General features: G+C 42.6%; 1 protein-coding gene across 4 annotated transcripts in view; it reads right to left on the reverse strand.

Annotated features, from left to right (window-relative positions):
* LOC105464172 (1-acylglycerol-3-phosphate O-acyltransferase 5) overlaps positions 1-7,331 on the reverse strand; it is a 51,030-nt gene extending 43,699 nt beyond the window's left edge. For 2 of the 4 annotated variants that reach the window (XM_011711839.2, XM_011711838.3), the window contains exon 1: positions 6,844-7,202. In XM_011711839.2, the coding sequence (XP_011710141.2) occupies positions 6,844-7,062 (219 nt within the window). In that variant the 5' untranslated portion in view covers positions 7,063-7,202. Of the gene's footprint in view, positions 1-803; positions 889-6,843 lie in introns of all 4 variants that reach the window. The other 2 variants (XM_011711837.3, XM_071068668.1) reach the window with 2 other exon arrangements.
* Positions 7,332-20,620: the final 13,289 nt, after the last annotated feature.

The following is a 20,620-nucleotide window of genomic DNA, read 5'->3' on the forward strand; positions in this document are numbered from 1 at the left end:
GTGTGCTACTAACCCACCCTCTTCTTTTTCCTCAACGTTCAATCACAAAGTCCTATCAGCTACCACTAAAATAGATTTGGAATTCTTTTCAATCTCAACATCCACTCTTTCCACTCCCCTAACCATCATTTCTCACCTGGATGACTACATTACCTTTCAAGCTTGCCCTTTTACAGAGCTCCACACAAATGTCACTTGCTCTGGAAGATTTTCCAAACCCCCACCTTGCACCCACCAGGCTAAACAACCTGGCACGGCACAGTAAATTTTCACTTTCTTGTTATTGTTTGTCTTCCCACACTAAAATGTGAACTCCATAATGGCAGGTACATTGTCTATCAAACATTGTATCCCTTGGTACCCAGCACAGCACCTGGAACAATGTGCACACGGGAATATCGCAGGGATGAAGGGATCTAGGTTCTAGAGATCCCTTACTGAAGTCATTACTTACTACTGAATTGTCCAACTACTAACATCAACCTCTAGTTAAGAAACCATAATGAGAAAATAGTAAAGGAAAAACTAACTTCTGATTCCATTTGAGAAGCATCAGCTCCACAAAATTAGACAAATATACACAAGAGGGAAAGTAAACTAGGTATATACGGAGTGCTGTTTTCCCTTGCCCTCCATCGTAATGGCACAGAGGTATCCCCATAGGTACACAGGTATATTTTGTGCTACTGTACTAAAAAACTCATCTAAGAAGTTCATTTAACTGAAGAATCTTCCCATAATTCAAACACCTACTTAAAAGCTCTTGGAAGAAATCTAAAGTTACACACCAAATTGGTACATACCTGGGAAAGGTGTACGTAGTGTAGGAGTAGGGGAAACTTTAACTTTCTCAAAATATTGTGGCAGTGTTTGAATGCATAATTGCATCTGTGATTTTAAAATAGAAAAATAAGGCATTAAAAAACTATACACCAATGCAACCTGAAATAACTGGTTTGTTCACAGAGGTTTATATTTATAAAGTGTAAATATAGAGTTTTAGTTATATTTCTTTAGGATTTTCCTCTAAGTCTAGTAAGTTAACCAGTTCCCTAATCAGAATTTAATTGTGTTAGACTGGAATTGATTTGATTGGGAAATGTTTAATTTCCTATAGTAAAAGTTTTTATTATCCTGCTTAAACAAGCTAATGCAGAGACACACCCAAACCTACACAGTCCTATTACTCTCAGCTAAAGTGCTAAAGTGAAGGAAGCAATTTAAGATCTATTTAAGGTCTTCACATGAATGACAAATAAGCACAGAAGAGTAAAATTAAGGATACAAGCTACAATTCATATTCTCGTTAGGACTACAGATATCCGAGATGGCTCTGGGCAACATTTTGGCAGAAGTGCAGAAAGAATGTAGAAATGTCATAAAAGGGGGTAGGCTAGATGACTTATAAGCTCCCTTCTCCAGTTATAAGTAAACATGTTCCATTCTAATGAATGGTTGCTTTTACAGCAAGATTCAGAATATAAATTTAACTCATTAGGAGTTTAGGATGAATTTGATGAGTCAGTGCTACAAAAAGAAAGATGCAGTTATAAATGGTCTCTAGATAAAAAGCCTTGACTGTTTCTGAGGAACTTGGAACAATGTTTCAGTTAAAAGTATGAATCAGCTAAACATGGTGGATCACGGAGGGATCACTTGAGCCCAGGAGCTCAAAACCAGCCTGGGCAACATGGCAAAATCTCATCTCTAACCCCTCCCCAGGCCAAAAAAAAAAAAAAAAAAAAAAAAAAACCAAAAAAATTAGCTGGGCATGGTGCTGTGCACTTGTAGTCCCAGCTACTCGGGAGGCTGAGGTGGGAGGACCACTTGAGCCCAGAGACAGACATTGCAGTGAGTGGAGATTGCACCACTGCACTCTAGTTTGGGCAACAGTGTGAGATTCTGTCTCACAAAAAAAAGTATGACTCCTTGGAGAAGTTAAGGGCATATTAGAGAAATGTCAAAATCTTAAATTCTTTATCTTCTTTCTTGTGTTTTTCAAACTATTTTACACTTAAAGCAGGTCAACTGAAAACCTAAGTTTATTTTATATAAACTTAAGAACTGTGCATTTTGTTATGTTACATTAGCATTTGGGGAAGGGAGGATTAGCAGTCAGAGCCACTAATGTAAAATATATTCTGAAGAAAATTCCAAGTGTTACCAACTGATTTAAGCAAGATAAATTGGCAATTAAAATATTTATTAGGGGCTGGGCATGGTGGCTCACACCTGTAATCCCAGCACTTTGGGAGGCCAAGGCAGAAGGATCACCTGAGGCCAGGAATTCAAGACCAGCTTGGGCAACATAGCAAGACCCCATTTCTACAAAAACTTTTAAAAATTAGCTAGAAATAATGGCACGGCAGCTGCTCGGGAGGATTGCTTGAACCCAGGCATTCAAGGCTGCAATGAGCCATGATGGTGCCACTGCACTAGAGCCTGGGTGACAGAAAAAGACCCCGACTCAACAAAACCCAAACCCCAATCTATTATGTGTTGATAATTTTTTGGCCTACAAATTTCAATGATCAGTTTTCAGTGTATTGCATAGGAATGGGGAAAAGAACTTTTTTTAAAAGGAAGCAAAGAAAAAAGAATTCTGACATCTGAAGACATTCTATTAACTTTTATCAGCTTCACAAAACATGCTAAAAATATTTTCCATTATTGATCATAACTATTACAATTGTTGTTTATGCAGCTATTCCAACATTTAGGACATATCTAGATTCCTAGGATAGAATTCTAGGCTATAAACTAAGATAAATCTAGTTTCACTTTAACTCACGATGATAGAATTTAAGGTAACTTCATTCCTTTTTCATGAGTCCCATCTACTCCTCTGCCAGTACTCCAGCTTTCCTTTTAATCTCACATAAGATTTCCTTAAACTCCAGCTCAAGAATATACATATGGCCTCTTATTCTGAGTCTCTAAGCATTCCACATTCAAGTTACTTCCTATCCTACAGACAGGGCTTTTAAGTGGTAAACAAACCAAATACCAGTATACTCACCACATCATACACAATTAACAGTCTTAGAAGTGAAATTACCTTTATCAAGATTTCAGTTATTTCCACATATATCATATATATGATATATATGTCAATTCTTAACTGATTCTGAAATTACCGTCTTGTGATTACATATATCATATGATATATGTATCAGTTAATTCTTTATTGATTCTGAAACTACCATCTTGTGATTATATATATCATATATGATATATGTATGATTACATGATATATATTATATATGATATATATGATTACATATGATACATAATATATAATCACAAGATGGTAATTTCAGAATATATGTATATAATCACAAGAATACGTATATAATCACAAGATGGTAATTTCAGAATATATGTATATAATCACAAGAATACATATATATAATCACAAGATGGTAATTTCAGAATTAGTTAAGAATTAAAGGAATACCAAAATATGAATAAGTTGGTTATTACATAGAATACAGATTTGTTCTGAAAATAAAACAGTTAATCAAATGTTCTACTTAAGGGATATGTGAAAGTAAATCTGTAAATAAGAAACTAAAAGATTATGGGAAAGTAAGTAAACTTACTACAGAAAACCAGGTTCTCTGTTAAAGAAAGCAGAGACCAAAATGCATTAACATATAAATACCTAAAGAAATAAGGCAAGTTAAACTAAGAAATAACTACAAAATACTGAATAGGCAGAACTATGGATTTCATTATTGTGGTGGGTTGAAGGGCAATCCCTCAAAAAATGTGTCCACATCCTAAGCCCTGGAACCTGTGAATGTTTTCTTATTTGGAAAAAGGCTCTTTGCAGTTACAATTAAATTAAGGATCTTGAGATGAAGAGATCATCCTGGATTATCCAGGTGGGCTCTAAACCCAATGACAAGCACCCTTCTAAGAGAAAGGCAGAGTGAGATGTGAGGCAGAAGAGGTGGCAGCAAGGACTGTAAGGCAGAGGTTCAGTCACCAGAAGCTGAAAGCCACAGAACAGATTCCCCTCTAGGGCCTCCAGAGGGAGTACAACTGAGCCTACACCTTGATTTCAAACTGCTGGCCTCCAGAATCACGAGAAATTAAGTTTCTTAAGCCATTGGTTTGAGGTGATCTGTTTTGGCAGCACAGGAAAGTAACATTGATTCAAAAGTAACTTGAATCAATGCCTCTCAACATAGTAGAGAAATTTCAGTTGATTTTCAATGAGTATCAAATTACGTGAAATATAAAAAAACTTTAAAAATTCTTATTACTCATTCTAAAGATATAAATGGTGAAGAAAGTACCCATTTGAGTTTCAGCACCAATGAGAGATTTTGGAAGGACCTAAAAGGATAAACGAGTTGTAAGGAACAATTTTAGCAGCACTGACTGAAATATTTCTCTATCTCAGAGATACATATGAAAATAAAGTAGTGAAATTAGGGAAGAAAAAGGTCCAGAATCCAAGGAAAATTCAAGTAAACTTGTTGGAAGCAGGTTTACCTGCCAAGCACAGATCATAAATCTCATGGACCTACTACTACTTCTCTTCAGCTTAAAAATTCTATGTAAAAGAAAATATTCTTCTGCAAGAACTACTATGAACCACTTATTTTTTAAACCTAGAGTTGAAAGGCATAAAAATGTCATTAAAAAATTTTTATTTTAAAATGTCTCTTTAATATATATAAATTAATAAACTTTTTATTTAAAAACTTATAACCTCTTAAATCACTAAAACTCCCTTCAGAAATGAGTCAACAATACTTTATGCAGAACAAGAGAATCATCACTAGCCTTGCAAACGAAAGCTGATAAAAACAATTCAAGAAAAAAAGAGTATCCTAACAAAACAAGAAAAGCAAGCTAAAAATTTTAATCAAAACATCTCAGTGACAAAGTTAATGGTACAAAGTCACAGGTAAAAAATATGGTGACAGAACGTCACTATAAATCTTTTTCCCTTGGGTCTTATGTTTGAAGATAGCTATTTATTCCTCTATTGGTTTAATCTTAAAAGAAACAAACAAAAATATTGAAAGGTAGCTTTGTGTACACAGGAAACCCAGATTCCAGAAAAAGACCCTGCTCTCTGTTAGTAAACAGAAAATAATTATTTGTCCCCTCCAAACAATAAAAACAAAAATGCAGGAATAAGAAACTCTTGCTTTTAAATTTGTATTAAATGTTCATAACTTGCATTTGAGGATCAGTGGGCAATCAGTTAGTTCTAGGATTCCTAAAGAACTTCATCAAGGAACACACATTAAACAAAATTTTGAATTATACTTAAGTCAGGCATCCTTTCATAAGTGCATGAAAATTAGTGCTGGACGCTAGTTCCTTTGATTTGAATGGGGCGGGGGGAAATGATTAGATTAAATGTTTTCAAAATCACTTGCTGGGAAATCAAGAAGTAAATTGGAGCTCTGAAGTCAGCAGTATATAAGGTAAGGTATGTAATTTCAGAAACACTGCTAGGTTTTACAGCCATTTAAAAACATAAGAACTTGCCAAACCAAAAAATCCTTCAATGGTGTATTCTGCATCATATTGTGTACTCTTAGAACAAAAATAACCTAACCCGCCACAGATAGAATTATTTTTTTAAGAGTGAATGACTTTGTGTTCTGAGATTATATCCCAACCCAGGCCAGTTGTCATATGACGTGAAAGTAAAAACTTAATCATGATAAAACTCAGACATTTAGACAAACTTGGTGGAGTTACCATACACAGGGAAAAAATTAGCCTGAATTATTGAAATTTTTAAGTGAGGCTCATTTTAAATGTCAATTGCCAGGAAACCATGATCTGGAATAGTATCTTCTTTTCTTTCCAAGGAGACATTTACAGATACTGGTTTAAATGGAGGCCCTGGCCTCTCCTAATTCCTTCCCCCCAAACAGCTTCCAACTGGGACCATCAAGGGTCGATCAGCAGTGCAACTGCAAACTAAATATAGTAGCTGACTGACCACAGGGTAAAAACAGCTGCTGCAGGTGGGAAAAAAAAGTTAAAAAGACAAAATGATACCGTCCCATTTTCCCCATCCCACCCTAACCCTACCAAGAAAAGTAAAAGAGGACTAAGTGGACATTAGGAATAACCAAGAATAAAGCTGTTCTTTCAAATTGAGAAATGAAAGAAAAATTCACATTTGTTATTTCTTATAAGACTTCAAATACCTACTGTTAAAGAGGGCCTTCTACTTTTATGGTTTGTTTCTCAAGTTTAATCTACGAATCCAATCTCTACAGAGAAACAGTAACAGAAAGAAAGTAATCAGACAACAGATCACCCACACATTTAAACCCAGTTAAAGTTGGCAAGAATTGTATCTAGTTAGGTTTCTACCGTAACAAATGTATTTATTTCCTCGCCCAGCTTTCACTTGTCCTGGGGGAAGAACACAAGACCGAATTGTACTTCTGTTTCAAGAGGTCATTGTAAAAGCGCACTTCGGAGTGTAGACGTCTCCGATCTGTTCCAACATGACCACCTCTTTGGACCAAAGGCCAGAAACTGCTAAACGCGTGCCCTATTTAAAACGTGCATCTGCACCCACTTTTCTAAGTAGCATCGGACCCAGGCGAGGGGCGGGGAAAGGGGCGGCGGGTCCCACTTGTAGCCTCAGGACGACGCGGCCACAGCTTCCTAGAGAGAGATCTCGGCAGACCGGCAGGAAGCACGCGGAGAGGAAGGCGGGGAGGCGGCACGTGCTCTACGTGCTGGGTCCGCCGGGCCGGCCGGGTGACCCTCGCCAGCTGGTGGGGACCGGAGGGGTCCACGCCTCCGGGAGCTCGGGTGGACGCCGAGACCTGGGAGCGGTAGGCGGCTCACCTGGACCCCGGTGTAATTCTCGAAGAAGAAGAGCACCATGCTCTGGTAGACGCAGTAGAGCCGGTCGTCCAGCGCCTGGTAGAAGCGGGCGGGCAGGAAGGCGGAGAGCAGCCGCCAGACCCCCCAGGCCAGCACGTAGGTGGGCGCCGTGCCCAGGAGCACGACGCTGGGCAGCAGGTAGCGCATGGAGTACGTGTGGAGTACCAGGGACAGCAACATCTTCTCTGCTCGGCAGCAGCGGGCTCCGCCTGCGCTCCCCGCCCGCCGCCGGGGCCTCAGTCGCGGCCAGCAGGCGGCCAATCACCGCCCGGGCCCGGGCCGCCGCGCCCGCCACCCGCTCCCAGCCTCCGCCCCCAGCCGCATGGGCCGCGCCGCCGCCGGGGGCCGGGTAGGCGAGTGCGGGGCTGCGTGCGCTGCTCGCGGCTGCAAGGCAAGCGAAGCCGCGGCCCTCCCGGATCCACAGCTCAGGGATGCTCACACCCCATGACCCTCACCCATCGCCACATCCCCCCCGCCGGGGGAGGGGCTCCGCGGCAATAACGCGCCTTCTGATTGGTCATACGTTGCCATAGGTACCCGTCGGCGGCAATAACACGTCTCTTGATTGGTTGATTTGGGCCGACAGTTAAAGTACAGCTACCTACCGGGAGCGCGGGCAAAACCAGCTCAGGCCACTGCGCATGCTCCCCAGCTGGGCCGGCTGCGGACGCTGGAAGGGAGGTGGCGACTGGCGGAGCTAGGTGAAGGTGGGTGCGGGCTGGACGAGGGTTCGGGTGACTCGTCCTGCTCCCTCGGCCGGACGTGCGCGCGGGCAGGTTTAAGGGGCGCTGGAGGTGCCTGGAACGCGCACCTCCTGCTCACAGGCCCCTGGGCGCCGGCATGTACACAATCAGAGCAGTGAGAAAGGGGGTGTTAGGGTTATCAGAGGTCCCAGTCTTGCAGGCACCTGGGCCCAGGTCGAAGGGCAGCTCGGGTGTCCCCGTCTGCTCACTGCCAGTCCTTAGCAAGGGGACGCCGCCTCCTCAGCCTCCCCTTTGAGTGCGCAGCAGCCCCTCCTGCTCGTCTCTCTCTACCAGGGTGTTTCAGAATTAGGGTCCCTGTTTTTCCCATCACAGTAATGATGATAATTACATGTTTATGCATAGCAGAAGAACCACCCCACAAGGATATTTCCATACTGTTTATTAGACCTTTTCAGAATTCACTCTTGCTTCATTTCCTCAGAGCCTGTTGGACTTGTTTCTGATTTTTTTTTTTAAAATAAGGAGCCTTGTTTTTTTTTTTTTTTGTAGTAAAAAGTACTTGCGTGCACATGTAGAATCCATAAAATACATACTTTTGTAGCCTTCACTAAAAGCTAGGAAGGCTGGATAGCTGTTTTATTGATGTTAAAGCAGATCCACAGGCCTTCTGGATCTTTCTCCCCCTCTTTGGCTGCAGTAAAAATGGTTTAATATGTAACCCTTTTCAAGGATAGTTGTACTTTAAAAGAATGTCAAATGCTTTACCATATATATATATATTCCACCCCCCCACCACCACCATAATGGAAGCCCGTGCTACCTTTAGGCAGGACGGCATTTCAGTGGAAAGTTCTAATCTGGGCCAGGATGGTAGCTACTTTCTTTATACATGATTAACATCAAGTTACAACATCATTGGTAGATGGTGACCTTTGGGGACAAAGCCAGGTGAATAGTGATCTCTCAAGTAACAAGTATTTGAAGGCCAGCAGGAAGCATTACACAGTACAAAGAACTTCTCTCCCTTTCTGTGGCTGCCATTGCCCTGTACTGTAAGAAGCACTAGGTTTAGTACCGGAGGGAAAAAGTCACGGGTGTGGACAATGTGCACAACTAATGCTCCTTATGCTTTCTTTAACGGAGACCAGACATCCCTACACTAGAACAATGTGTGAAAAGATAAAGCAGGTTCTGTGTTCATGTTAGGCTTGCTATGTACAAAGTCAATAAATATGTGTTTACGTGTAAATTTGTTAATGTGAATCATCCCAGGTGTTAATCACCAAGTTGTAAAGTTTTGTTCAATGTTTGGCATGAAAACACAGAACTTTCTCTTGCTCCCTCTTTATCTCCAAACCCAGCTCCTGACTTACCAGTTATTCTCTGTGCTGCTCCCACTCCTCTCTTCCTGTGAACAGTCACAGATCCACCCTCTCTTTCTGCCACTACCCGGCTCTGTTTTTCTGTTTTTTTCTCCCTTTTCAGTGCATACCTCTTAGTTGATCAGCCTACACCCTCTGCCTCCTTACCTTGTACTTTTGTTGAGCCCTTGCAGTCTGATGACCTTTTCCACCCCTCTACTGGAGTAGTGCTTCTTTCAGAGCACAGCCGACTTCCTCCTCTGCATACCCTGCTGGGCACCAGTGGAACAGTGAAAGGTGAAGTCTGTCTATGCCTTCCTTGTACAACATTTAACAAGGAGTTCCCTGTGGGATGAAAAGGGTACATTCGTGGTTCTATGGGAGCATATATCAAGGCAATCTAATTTAGTCTGGAGACAAGGAAGGCTTCTCAGGCGAAATGGTATTTCAGGTGAAGCTTGAGGGACTTAGTGGGCCTTCCACGGGAGAATGGCACATTTGAACGCCTGAAGCTGAGAAAACACCATATTCTCATGCTTAGCACTGGAGTGGGCCACAATGTTCTTTTAAAAATTTGTTGAGATGCCGCTTGAAAGAATGCTGTGTATTCCTATCACACATTCTTAAATTGATAGTTAAATGTTTTTATCAGCTGGGCATGATAATACTTGTAATTCCAGCACTTTAGGAGGCCAAGGAGGAAGGATCACTTAAGCGATTTGTAGAGTGAGATCTCCATCTCTACAAATATATACTTTTTAATTAGCTGGATGTGATTGTTCATGCCTGTAGCCCCAGCTAGCCAGGAGGCTGAGTTGGGAGGATTGCTTGAGCCCAGGAGTTCAAAGCTGCTATGAGCCATGATCGCGTCACTGCAATCCAGCCTGAGTGAAAGAGAAAGACCCTGTCTCAAGAAAAAGGGGTGGGGGCTTTTAATGATAAATTTTAAAAGGCTTTTAATTATAAATTTAAGTAGTTACGAAAGAAGTTGTGATGAGTTGTGAATGAGGTTTTGAAGATAAAGTGATTACAGAAAATGTTTAAATGTATGCAGTGAGTTATAAATACTATAGTGATTTAATATCCACCCCATCGTTCATTTCAAAAATACTGAAGCCTTTGACCAGTTGAAAATTTTGCATTGATCATTTTTCTCCCTGAAAATATTTTTATTTCAATTCTACCACAGGATTCTATCGTAAGTGAATATGCTCTATCCTTTAAAGTTTTGTATTGATCAGACTGTATCATTAGGGTTCTAAGAAGCAAATTTTCTTCTGGATTGAACTATTACTATTATTAGCAATACACAGTGTAATCAATGTGTTTCACAAAATCTGACAAGGAACTGTAGGCAAAAAAAAAAAAAAAAAAGTTTTACGAGAAATGCATCTCTTAATGGTCCCTTCATTAAAATAAATTTTCTCTGTTGGTGTCCTCAGAGTTATTATACCTTTCTACCTCAGCAGGGCAGCACCATGTAGTAAGATTTGGGATGTACCAGGTGGGAGAGGAGCCATTGTGAAGTGCCGGGTGGGCCTGGACTCCAGGAGTCCTCAGTCAGATAACTTTTAGAAGAGTTGGGATCTGAAAAACTGAATCCCTTGAAACTGCTCATGACCACATGTGTCCATATTCTCAGGGATATGCATGCCTCCATTGGAAGACTGTTTTTACAGAAATAATTGGGGTAAGGGAAGGAGACAAGGATGGTAGGGATTGAGTCTGGAAAGATAGGCAAGAACCAGATGACAGCAGGGTCTTGGGAGACATGTAAAGATTTTAGAGTTTATCCCAAAGGACAGGGAAGCTACTGAGATTTTAAGGAGAGGACTGACATGCTTATATTTGGTCTTTTTAAAAGTTGTTCAGGCATTGTGGAAAGTACATTTTAAACAGTTTGGAGACTATAGCTAGACTCCCAGCTAGAAAGGATGATAGTGGCTTAGCCTTTGATGGTGATCATGTATGGAGAGAAAAACGAATCCCTCATGCACAGCGTTCTTGGAAGGACATTTGACAGTATGTTCTAAGAATGGACAGCCATATGGTTTGGATCTGTGTTCCCACCCAAATCTCATTATCAGTCTTAACCCCCAGTGTTGGAGGTGGGGCCTGGTGCCAGGCGAGTGGATCATGGCGGCAGTTTTCTCATGAATAGTTATCACCATCCCTCTTGGTACTTGTCCTCAGGATAGTGAGTGATTCTCACGAGATCTGGTGGTTGAAAATTTTGTAGCAGACCGGGCGCAGTGGCTCCCACCTGTAATCCAAGCACTTTGGGAGACTGAGGTGGGCGGATCACGAGGTCAGGAAATTGAGACCATCCTGGCTAACAAGGTGAAACCCTGTCTCTACTAAAATTACAAAAATCAGCCCGGTGTGGTGGTAGGCACCTGTAGTCCCAGCTAATCAGGAGGCTGAGGCAGGAGAATGGCGGGAACCCGGGAGGCGCAGGTTGCAGTGAGCCAAGATTGCACCACTGCACTCCAGCCTGGGCAACAGAGTGAGACTCTGTCTCAAAAAAAAAAAAAAAAAGAAAAGAAAATTGTGTAGCACCTCCCCGCTCACCTCACTCTCGCTCCTGCTCTCCCTTTGCCTTTCACTATGATTTCACGTTTCCTGAGGCCTCCCCGGAAGCTGAGCAGATACCAGCACTATGCTTCCTGTACAGCCAGCAGAACTGTGAGCCAATTAAACCACTTTTCTTTATAAATTACCCAGTCTCCAGTATTTCTTTATAGCAATGCAAGGACAGCCTAATACAGACAGATACCCTTTTAATTTGTCAGTCTCCCTAAGTGCACATCATTAGCAGAAAGGGTCTGTGGATACACAGTACTGATATGTGAAATGGTGTGCAGCAGTCGGACAGGAATAAGTAGCCCTAAATGCGTAGTCATGGACAGATCACTAGGACACTAGGTGACAAAGCAAGTTGCTGGATAATACATGCACTATGATCCTATTTCTGTAAAAACTAAATAAAACTTTGGTCAGTTCCCCTTCATGCTTTTATTTTGCTGTTTGCACAGATAAAACAAGAAGGCATTCCTGTTATAAAATGTGTAAGCAATACTATGTTTTGAATATTGAATAAAATGTGGACATTTCCCTCATGCCGCACCCAGTCCCATTTTCTTACCCAGAGGTTACAGCTGTCTACTTATGCAGTAGATGCTTGGCAGTCCTTTGCCCCTTCCCTCCTTGAGGTGACTAAGATGGTCATACAGACAGCCACCCCTCCCAACAGAGCCATGTGATCTGGGGGAAACTGACCCCACCCGTAATGGGCCACCATCAGTCTAGGGCTGTGTTTCTTTTGAAGTGTGGACCTTGAAGCCTTCAGGCTCCTCAAGACCCTTTCAGGTGGTGTGAGGGAAAAATGTTTTCACAGTAATACTGAGACATCATTTGCCTTTTCACTATTAGATTTGCAGTGGTGATGCAAAAGCAGGGGTAGGTAAATCCACTGACACCTCACTGGAAGTAAGGCAATGACCCAGAAAGGTACCCGCTAGTGACCGTCATGTTCTTCATCGCCATGTGATCATGGCAAAAACACTTCACTTGAGAATAGTCTCAATGTGGTAGCAAAAAATAAAAAATAAAAAAAGTCAATTTTATTAAGTCTCAACTGTGGAGTATGCGTCTTGTGAATACTCCATGTGACTAAACGGAACTTGCATGAAACACACGGGATGCATACCAAAGCTCAATAGCTCCCCTGTGGGAAACGACCTCTGAGCTGCAAGTTGAGAGCTACCTTTTTCACGGAACATCAGTTTTGCTTGAAAGAATAACTAGCAGATAAACTGGTGAGTCTGGCAGACACTTTTTCCGAAAACAAATTCACTTCAAAAGAAAACAGTGGGTAATGTTGCCAACAATAAAATCGAAGCTTTCAAGTGAAAACTTGAATCTTGGAAAACATATGTTGCTCTATGAGCTTGATACCCTCTCAATTCTAGAAGACATTTTTCTTTCTTTCTTTTTTTTTTTTTGTCTTTAAGTTCTAGGGTACACGTGCACAATGTGCAGGTTTGTTACATATGTATACATGTGCCATGTTGGTGTGCTGTACCCATTAACTCGTCATTTACACTAGGTGTATCTCCTAATGCTATCCCTCCCCGCCCTGCCCCGACCCCACGACAGGCCCCGGTGTGTGATGTTCCCCATCCTGTGTCCACGTGTTCTCATTGTTCAATTCCCACCTATGAGTGAGAACATGCGGTGTTTGGTTTTTTGGCCCTGCGATAGTTTGCTGAGAATGATGGTTTCCAGCTTCATCCATGTCCCTACAAAGTATGTGAACTCATCCTTTTTTATGGCTGCGGAGTATTCCATGGTATATATGTGCCACATTTTCTTAATCCAGTGTATCGTTGATGGACATTTGGGTTGGTTCCAAGTCTTTGCTATTGTGAATAGTGCTGCAGTAAACATATGTGTGCATGTGTCTTTATAGCAGCATGATTTTTAATCCTTTGGGTATATAGCCAGTAATGGGATGACTGGGTCAAATGGTATTTCTAGTTCTAGATCCTTGAGGAATTGCCACACTGTCTTCTTGAAGACTTTTTTCATGAGATCTGTGGTAGTAGCAACCATTGTGATTTTTCAATACTGTATCATGAAATGTGTCAGAATTTGGAAGGTTGGCACAATGCAGTAAACCAATGTTTTTAAAATAATGCATGATATTTAAAAATGATGAATGGGTAAATGGCTCTTGCAAGCACAGGATATACCAATGGGTTTTAATTTAACTACAAAAATTTCATTGATGTAATTTCACACTTTACATGGCTGTTAACCTTTAAGCAATCACCAGTTCCTGAGTTTTAGTGTAATATGAAAGAATAGTCACATTATCTGAAAAGGCTATAAAAATACCCCTTCCAGGCCGGGCACTACCGGTAGCTCATGCCTGTAATCCCAGCACTGTGGGAGGCCGAGGTGGGCAGATTGTTTGAACCCAGGAGTTTGAGACCACCCTAGGTAACATGGCAAAACCCCATGTTTCACCACAAAAAATACAAAAATTAGCCATATGTGGTGGTGCATACCTGTAGCCTCATCTAGCTATTCCGGAGGCTAAGGTAGGAGGGTCACCTGAGCCCAGGAGGCTGCAGTGAGCTGAGATCACGCCACTGTACTCCAGCCTAGAGGACAGAGTGAGACCCTGTTCCCCCGCAGCCCCCCAAAAAAACCCTTTTTCCAATTACAAATCTATATAGGGCTGGATTTTCTTTATACATTTCAGCCAAAAACAACGACAACAACAACAACAAAACACAAAACATGGCAGCAGATTGAATGCAGAAGCACTGTGTTTCATTAAGCCACATTAAAAAGATTTGAAAAAATAAGAAAGTAAAACAATGCCACTTTTCGTAAATTTTCTATTGTTTTTTAAAATAGTCTGTTAAGCACAATGGCACAATGTTATAAAGCCCAAACTCATATGGTGAAGTACTACCCTCTGCCCTGCTTTAGCACATGACCTTATTTGGCTATGGTCTCCACAGAGGTACCCAAATTAAAATTAGTCCGTTAGGTCATTAGGATGGGCCCTAATCCTTCTGAGAAGAGGACATTTGGACACAGACATGTGGGGGAAGATGGTGTAAAGAGTTACAGGGAGAAGGCTGTCCACAAGCCAAGGAGAGAGGCCTGGAACAGATCCTTCCCTTTATAGGCAAGTTTATTTTTCCCCCTCAGACTTCACTGATTTGATCCTGTAAAGCAAACTGGGTTGGGAGGCTGAGGCAGGCAGATTACAAGGTCAGGAGATCAAGACCATCTTGGCCAACATGGTGAAACACCGTCTCTACTAAAATACAAAAAATTAGCCAGGCGTGATGGCACGTGCCTGTAATCCCAGCTACTTGGCAGGCTGAGGCAGGGGAATCGCTTGAAGCCGGGAGGCAGACGTTGCAGTGAGCTGAGATCATGCCACGGCACTCCAGCCTGGTGACAGAGCGAGACTCCGTCTCAAAACAAAAACACCACTTGGAATAGACAGATCAACAAGGAAAAAAAGGCATGTTTATTAACGTGCATTCAGGCACAGAAGTCATACAAAATATGAAAAACTCAAATGGCCAGGTGGACGATGCTTTGTTTAAATTATTATTATTATTATTTTTTTTTTGAGACGGAGTCTTGAGTCTCTGTCGCCCAGGCCTGAGTGCAGTGGCACAGTCTTGGCTCACTGCAACCTCTGCCTCCTGGGTTCAAGCGATTCTCCCACCTCAGCCTCCCAAGTAGCTGGGACTACAGGCATGCACCACCGCGCCCGGCTAATTTTTGTGTTTTTAGGATTTCACCATGTTGGCCAGGCTGGTCTCAGACTCCTAACCTCAAGTTATCTGCCTGCCTCGGCCTCCCCAAGTGCCAAAATTACAGGCATGAGCCACCGCTTCAGGCCGGTTGATGCTTTTATACCATCTTGAGGTTACAGAAAGAATGGGGACTTGGGTCTTAGCAAAACAGGTTATGGGAGAGAGAGAAGAGGAGACCTGGCACCTAAGGCAGTGTTGTTATGCAGAGGAAACCAAGGTAGCAGCCCTCAGGAAGAATAGAAGGTAGGTAGGCGGGGAAGTGTTTGTCAGATTCTAAAGGTTTGAGACTCTCAGGTCATCTTTCCTAGACCCAGACCAGGGGGGCTTCAGAGAAAGCCTTCTTACAGCTGTTGTTTACTTTGCTTCATTTCCTCTGCAGATGCAAACCTCCTCCCCACCACCCCCAACTCAAAAGGGGAGACTAGATTTGCAGGGCAATTATTGTGTTTACAGGCCTTCTGAATAGCCATTTTGAAACATGTCAAAGAAGTCTATTTTGGGGTGAAATATTTGGTGTCGTTTTCCTCCCAGCCTTCACAAAGAACCAACCCTGTTGACAGCTTGTTTTTAAACTTTCTGCTCCCAGCACTGAGAGACAATAAATGCCTTTTTAAAAAGCCACATAGTGTGTGGTACTGTGTTACAGCAGCCCTAGCAAACTCTTATCACTTCTGTGCTTGAAATACTCACAGCTCAGAAAAAATCCAAATTAAGTCCTGCCTGTGGCCTGCAAGGCTGTACCATGAGCTACTTCCCTGACCTCAGTACACAGCTCTGCCCAGACCATCGATGCTTAGGTGTGATATGACCTGACTGTCAGGACTAAGCCAACTTCAATGTGACTTGATTCTGTTGACCTAAAAGGAAGAAGCTGGGGCAAAATTAACATAAATAGGGAGTGTATTGGGGCCAAGCTTGAGGACTGCAACCCAGGAGCATAGTTTCAAGTTGTCCTGAATATACACTCCAATTAGCAGCGATTACAAGTGGATTTTTAAAGGGAAATGGGGACAAGAGAGTGGGCTGATACAAAGTGGTTTGTCAGGAACTCTCTTTGGCGTCACATAAATAACGTTAATTAGTGATTGGCTATATATTGCTAAGCTGTAGGTTGTGGGTTATAGTGTCAGTTGCAGCATTATTAGGTTAATTTATAGCTACTTGTGGCAATAGCAAACAGTTTTAAGAGATGATTGCGTAGCTCAAGGGGGAAGTAGGATGTGACCATGGTCTTGTTGTATGTTCTTTTTTATTTTTTATGATACAGGGTCTAGCTATGTTGCCCAGGCAGGTCTTGAACTCCTGGGCTCAAGTGATCCTCCTGCCTCAGCCTCCCGAGTAGCTGGGACTACAGGCACACACCTCCTTGCTGGGCTTCTGTGATCTTACTTTATTTATTTTTTAATTTATTTATTTTTTTGAGACGGAGTCTCGCTCTGTCACCCAGGCTGGAGTGCAGTGGCCAGATCTCAGCTCACTGCAAGCTCCGCCTCCCGGGTTTACGCCATTCTCCTGCCTCAGCCTCCCGAGAAGCTGGGACTACAGGCGCCCGCCACCACGCCCGGCTAATTTTTTGTATTTTTAGTAGAGACGGGGTTTCACCGTGTTAGCCCGGATGGTCTTGATCTCCTGACCTCGTGATCCGCCCGTCTCGGCCTCCCAAAGTGCTGGGATTATAGGCTTGAGCCACCGCACCCGGCCCTGTGATCTTACTTTAATGTCTCTCTTGGCCTGATAATTAAAAAGACTAGCATTCCTCAGATAAAAATTCTTCTCTTTTCTCAACTCTTTGTTCCAGGAAATTCTTGTGCAGGAAGATAAGGCTATATAAAACCAGTCAATAACTTTGTTGTTTTCTTCAGGAATCTCTTAAATGACCATTTATCCAAACAATAGATTGCTGGCTAGCCCCTTCCCAGCACACCAGGAGGCTTCTCTGGGTAAACAGCCCTCTCAGGACAATAGATCCCACAGGTGCTTCTCACAGAACTGTTTGTGCCTCAACTTGCTCTGAAACCCTTGCCTAGCTGTGCCCTCCAGTTATTTGCGCAATATCAATTAGATCCCCTCCTGACACAGGATTTGTCTCCACCCCTTTACCAGACTTGTAGCAGGGATGGGTCTACTCAGCCTACTGCACTCAGCCCCTCGAGGGAGGGAGCACGTGGGCGAGTGAGTGTGGGACCTGGCCGGCCACTCTGAGGGCCAACACCTACTTTGACCTGAGACTCTATGTGAGGGAATCTGTCTGCCCTGCTAAGTCCCTGGCACACTGCCACTGTGTGGATGCACATGGGCGCTTTCCCAATCCTTCTGCCTTATGGGAGGTGCCCCTATAACCATGCAGTGGGTTCATCTTGCCTGCTGCCAAGATAGAGCTGATTTATCAAGATAGGGGGATTGCAGTAGAGAAAAAATTTAATTCATGCAGAATGAGCTGAATGGGAGACCAGAGTTTTATTACGCAAATCAGTCTCCCTGGAAGTTCAGAGGCTACAGTTTTACAAGGATAGTTTGGGTGTTGCTGATTTGTTGGGGATGCAATCATAGGGGTGTGGAAAATGGTCCCCGTGCATGCTGTGCTGAGTTTACTTCTAGGTGAGGCCACAGGGCCAGTTGATGCTCCCAGTGTGTCAGTTGTCAAAAATGCAAATACCTGAAAGGACATCTCAAAAGGCCAGTCTTAGGTTCTACAGTAGTAATGTTACCTGCAGGAGTAGTTGGGGAAATTTCAAGTCTTGTGACCTCTGGAACAATGGCTGGCAACCATTCACATCTTTACCTGAGCAGAATTCAGGCTCCCCTCATCTTTCTACCTGATTGTCTTTCATTAACTTTATAAAGGCAGTTTAGTTTTGGGGAAGAGACATTACCATTTAAACTGTAAACTAGATGTCTCCCAAAGTTAGCTTAGCCTGAGCCCAGGAATGATTAACAGCAGTTTGGAGGTTAAAGGCAAGTTGGGGGTTGGTTAGATCAGATCTCTTTCACCATCACGATTTCCTCTTGTAAAGGTGCTTTCACTCCCTGGAGGCACTGCTATACGAGATAGAGCTAAAGAAGCAAATTTGTACAAGGAAATCGTCCCCTTCAGCCCCTGGTGATTGGATCCAAGGTAATTAAGTCATAGATCAAGTAATTAAATCACTGGAAACAAAAAAGCTATAGCCAAACGGAAGTAAGCACTGGAGCACAGAAGTAATAGAGAATTACAGTCATAATTGGTACCATGGTGTATTATTAGTCCATTCTCATGCTGCTATAAAGAAATACCCAAGACTGGGTAATTTATTAAAGAAAAGAGGTTTAATTGACTCACAGTTCTACATGGCTGGGGAGGTCTCAGGAAACTTACAGTCATGATGGAAGGCTAAGCAGAAGCAGGCACCTTCTTCACAAGGCAGCAGGAGGGAGAGTACCAGCAGGGGAAATGCGAGACGCTTGTAAAACCATCAGATGTCATGAGAACTCACTCACTGTCATGAGAACAGCATGGGGGAAACCGCCCTCATGATCCAATCATCTCCACCTGGTTTCTCCCTCAACACTTGGGGATTATGAGGATTACAATTCGAGATGAGATTTGGGTGGGGACACAGCCAAACCATATCACATGGGAACTCAAAACCACATACATGTTGATGCTTTGGGAGAGCAGGAAGTAATGAAGTTGGCAGCATTGTTTGGAGAAGAACGTACGGTACCTCTCAAGATTGTGCTTACCTTTAATGGTCCCACACATAATCCCTTTATTGGTGATCTGCATCCCAATATTGAGGTGGTGTTTCTCCTTCCAAAACACTACTTCTTTGATTCAACCAGTGGACCAAGGACTTATGGTGCCTTTAAGGCCCGCTACCTGAGAAGGAGTTTTGCCTAGACTATTGCTGTGGCTGAGGAAGATGCTGAGAAGACACTGATGCAACTCTAGAAGGATTACAACATCTATTGTAGCAGGACAAACCGCAGACAAAACTCAGACACTGAGTTAAAGAAGGAAGGGGTTTATTCGGCCGGGAGCATCTGCAAGACTCCTGTCTCAAGAGCCGAGCTCCCCGAGTGAACAATTCCTGTCCCTTTTAAGGGCTAACAATTCTAAGGGGGTCCACATGAGAGGGTCGTGATCGATTGAGCAAGCAGCGGGTATGTGACTGGGGGCTGCATACACTGGTAATCAGATCGGAACAGAACAGGATGGGGATTTTTACAATGCTTTTCCATACAATGTCTGGAATCTATAGATAACAGAACCAGTTAGGTCAGGGGTCGATCTTTAACTACCAGGCCCAGGTTCCGGCACCGGGCTGTCTGCCTGTGGATTTCATTTCTGCGTTTTAGTTTTCACTTTCTTCCTTTGGAGGCAGAAATTGGGCATAAGACAATATGAGGGGTGGTCTCCTCCCTTACTCTGACTGCATCAAGAACCTTGGCATGGTCACCAAGGTGTGTATGAATGGAATCTGGACGAAGACACTCAAGAGGTTTGTCTGTGACTTCAAAGGATTAGCCAGGATGAGGAGGTTGCAAACACCAAGGCTGTGGTTGTCATAGCAAACGGCTCCAACTAGGTGTGAATGAGGATGATGTAGAGGAGAAGAATGAGGAGCTGTTGGAACTGGAACAGGAATGCATAGCTGAAGAAGAGACAAGAGAAGAGGAAACTGAGAGAAAAAAGAACTCCCAAGAAAATTAACAGTGAAGGTTTGGCAGAAGCTTTTGTAGACCTCAGAAAGCTCCTTAAAAAGTTTGAAAACATAGAGCCCAACACTGAAAGGTTTTCATTAATAGAGAGGAATGTACATGGTGCATTATCTGTTTGCAGGCAAATCTGTGATGTAAAAAAGAAGTAAACCAAGCAAACCACCAAAGACATATTTCTGAAAATAGCAACACTTCCTAAAGAGCCTCAGGGAGGTCCTTCAGGAGAAATCCAGAAGGATGGATTGTGGTCATAGGAGATGACCGCTCCAAACCTGTTATTTCCCCTGAATATTTTCTAGTGGGATAAGATGTGGAGATGGAACATCGTGATATTGATGATCCTGACCCTGTGTGGACTGAAGCTGATGTATGTGTTTGTGTCTTAGTTTTTAATAAAAAAAAGTTTAGAAAGTAATAGAAAGGTTTTTAAATGGCTTATAGAATAGAGATATGAAGAAAGGAGATACTTTTGTACAGCTGTACAATGTGTATTTTAGGCTAAGTGTTATAAGAATCACAATGTTTTTAAAAATTGGTTTTTAAACAAGTTATAGCAAAGTAAGGTTAATTTATAAATGTAGTGTAGCCTGTAAGTGTACAGTGTTTATAGCATCTCTAAGTA

This window comes from Macaca nemestrina, chromosome 8, assembly GCF_043159975.1.
Source record: "Macaca nemestrina isolate mMacNem1 chromosome 8, mMacNem.hap1, whole genome shotgun sequence".
NCBI classification, from domain to species: domain Eukaryota; kingdom Metazoa; phylum Chordata; class Mammalia; order Primates; family Cercopithecidae; genus Macaca; species Macaca nemestrina.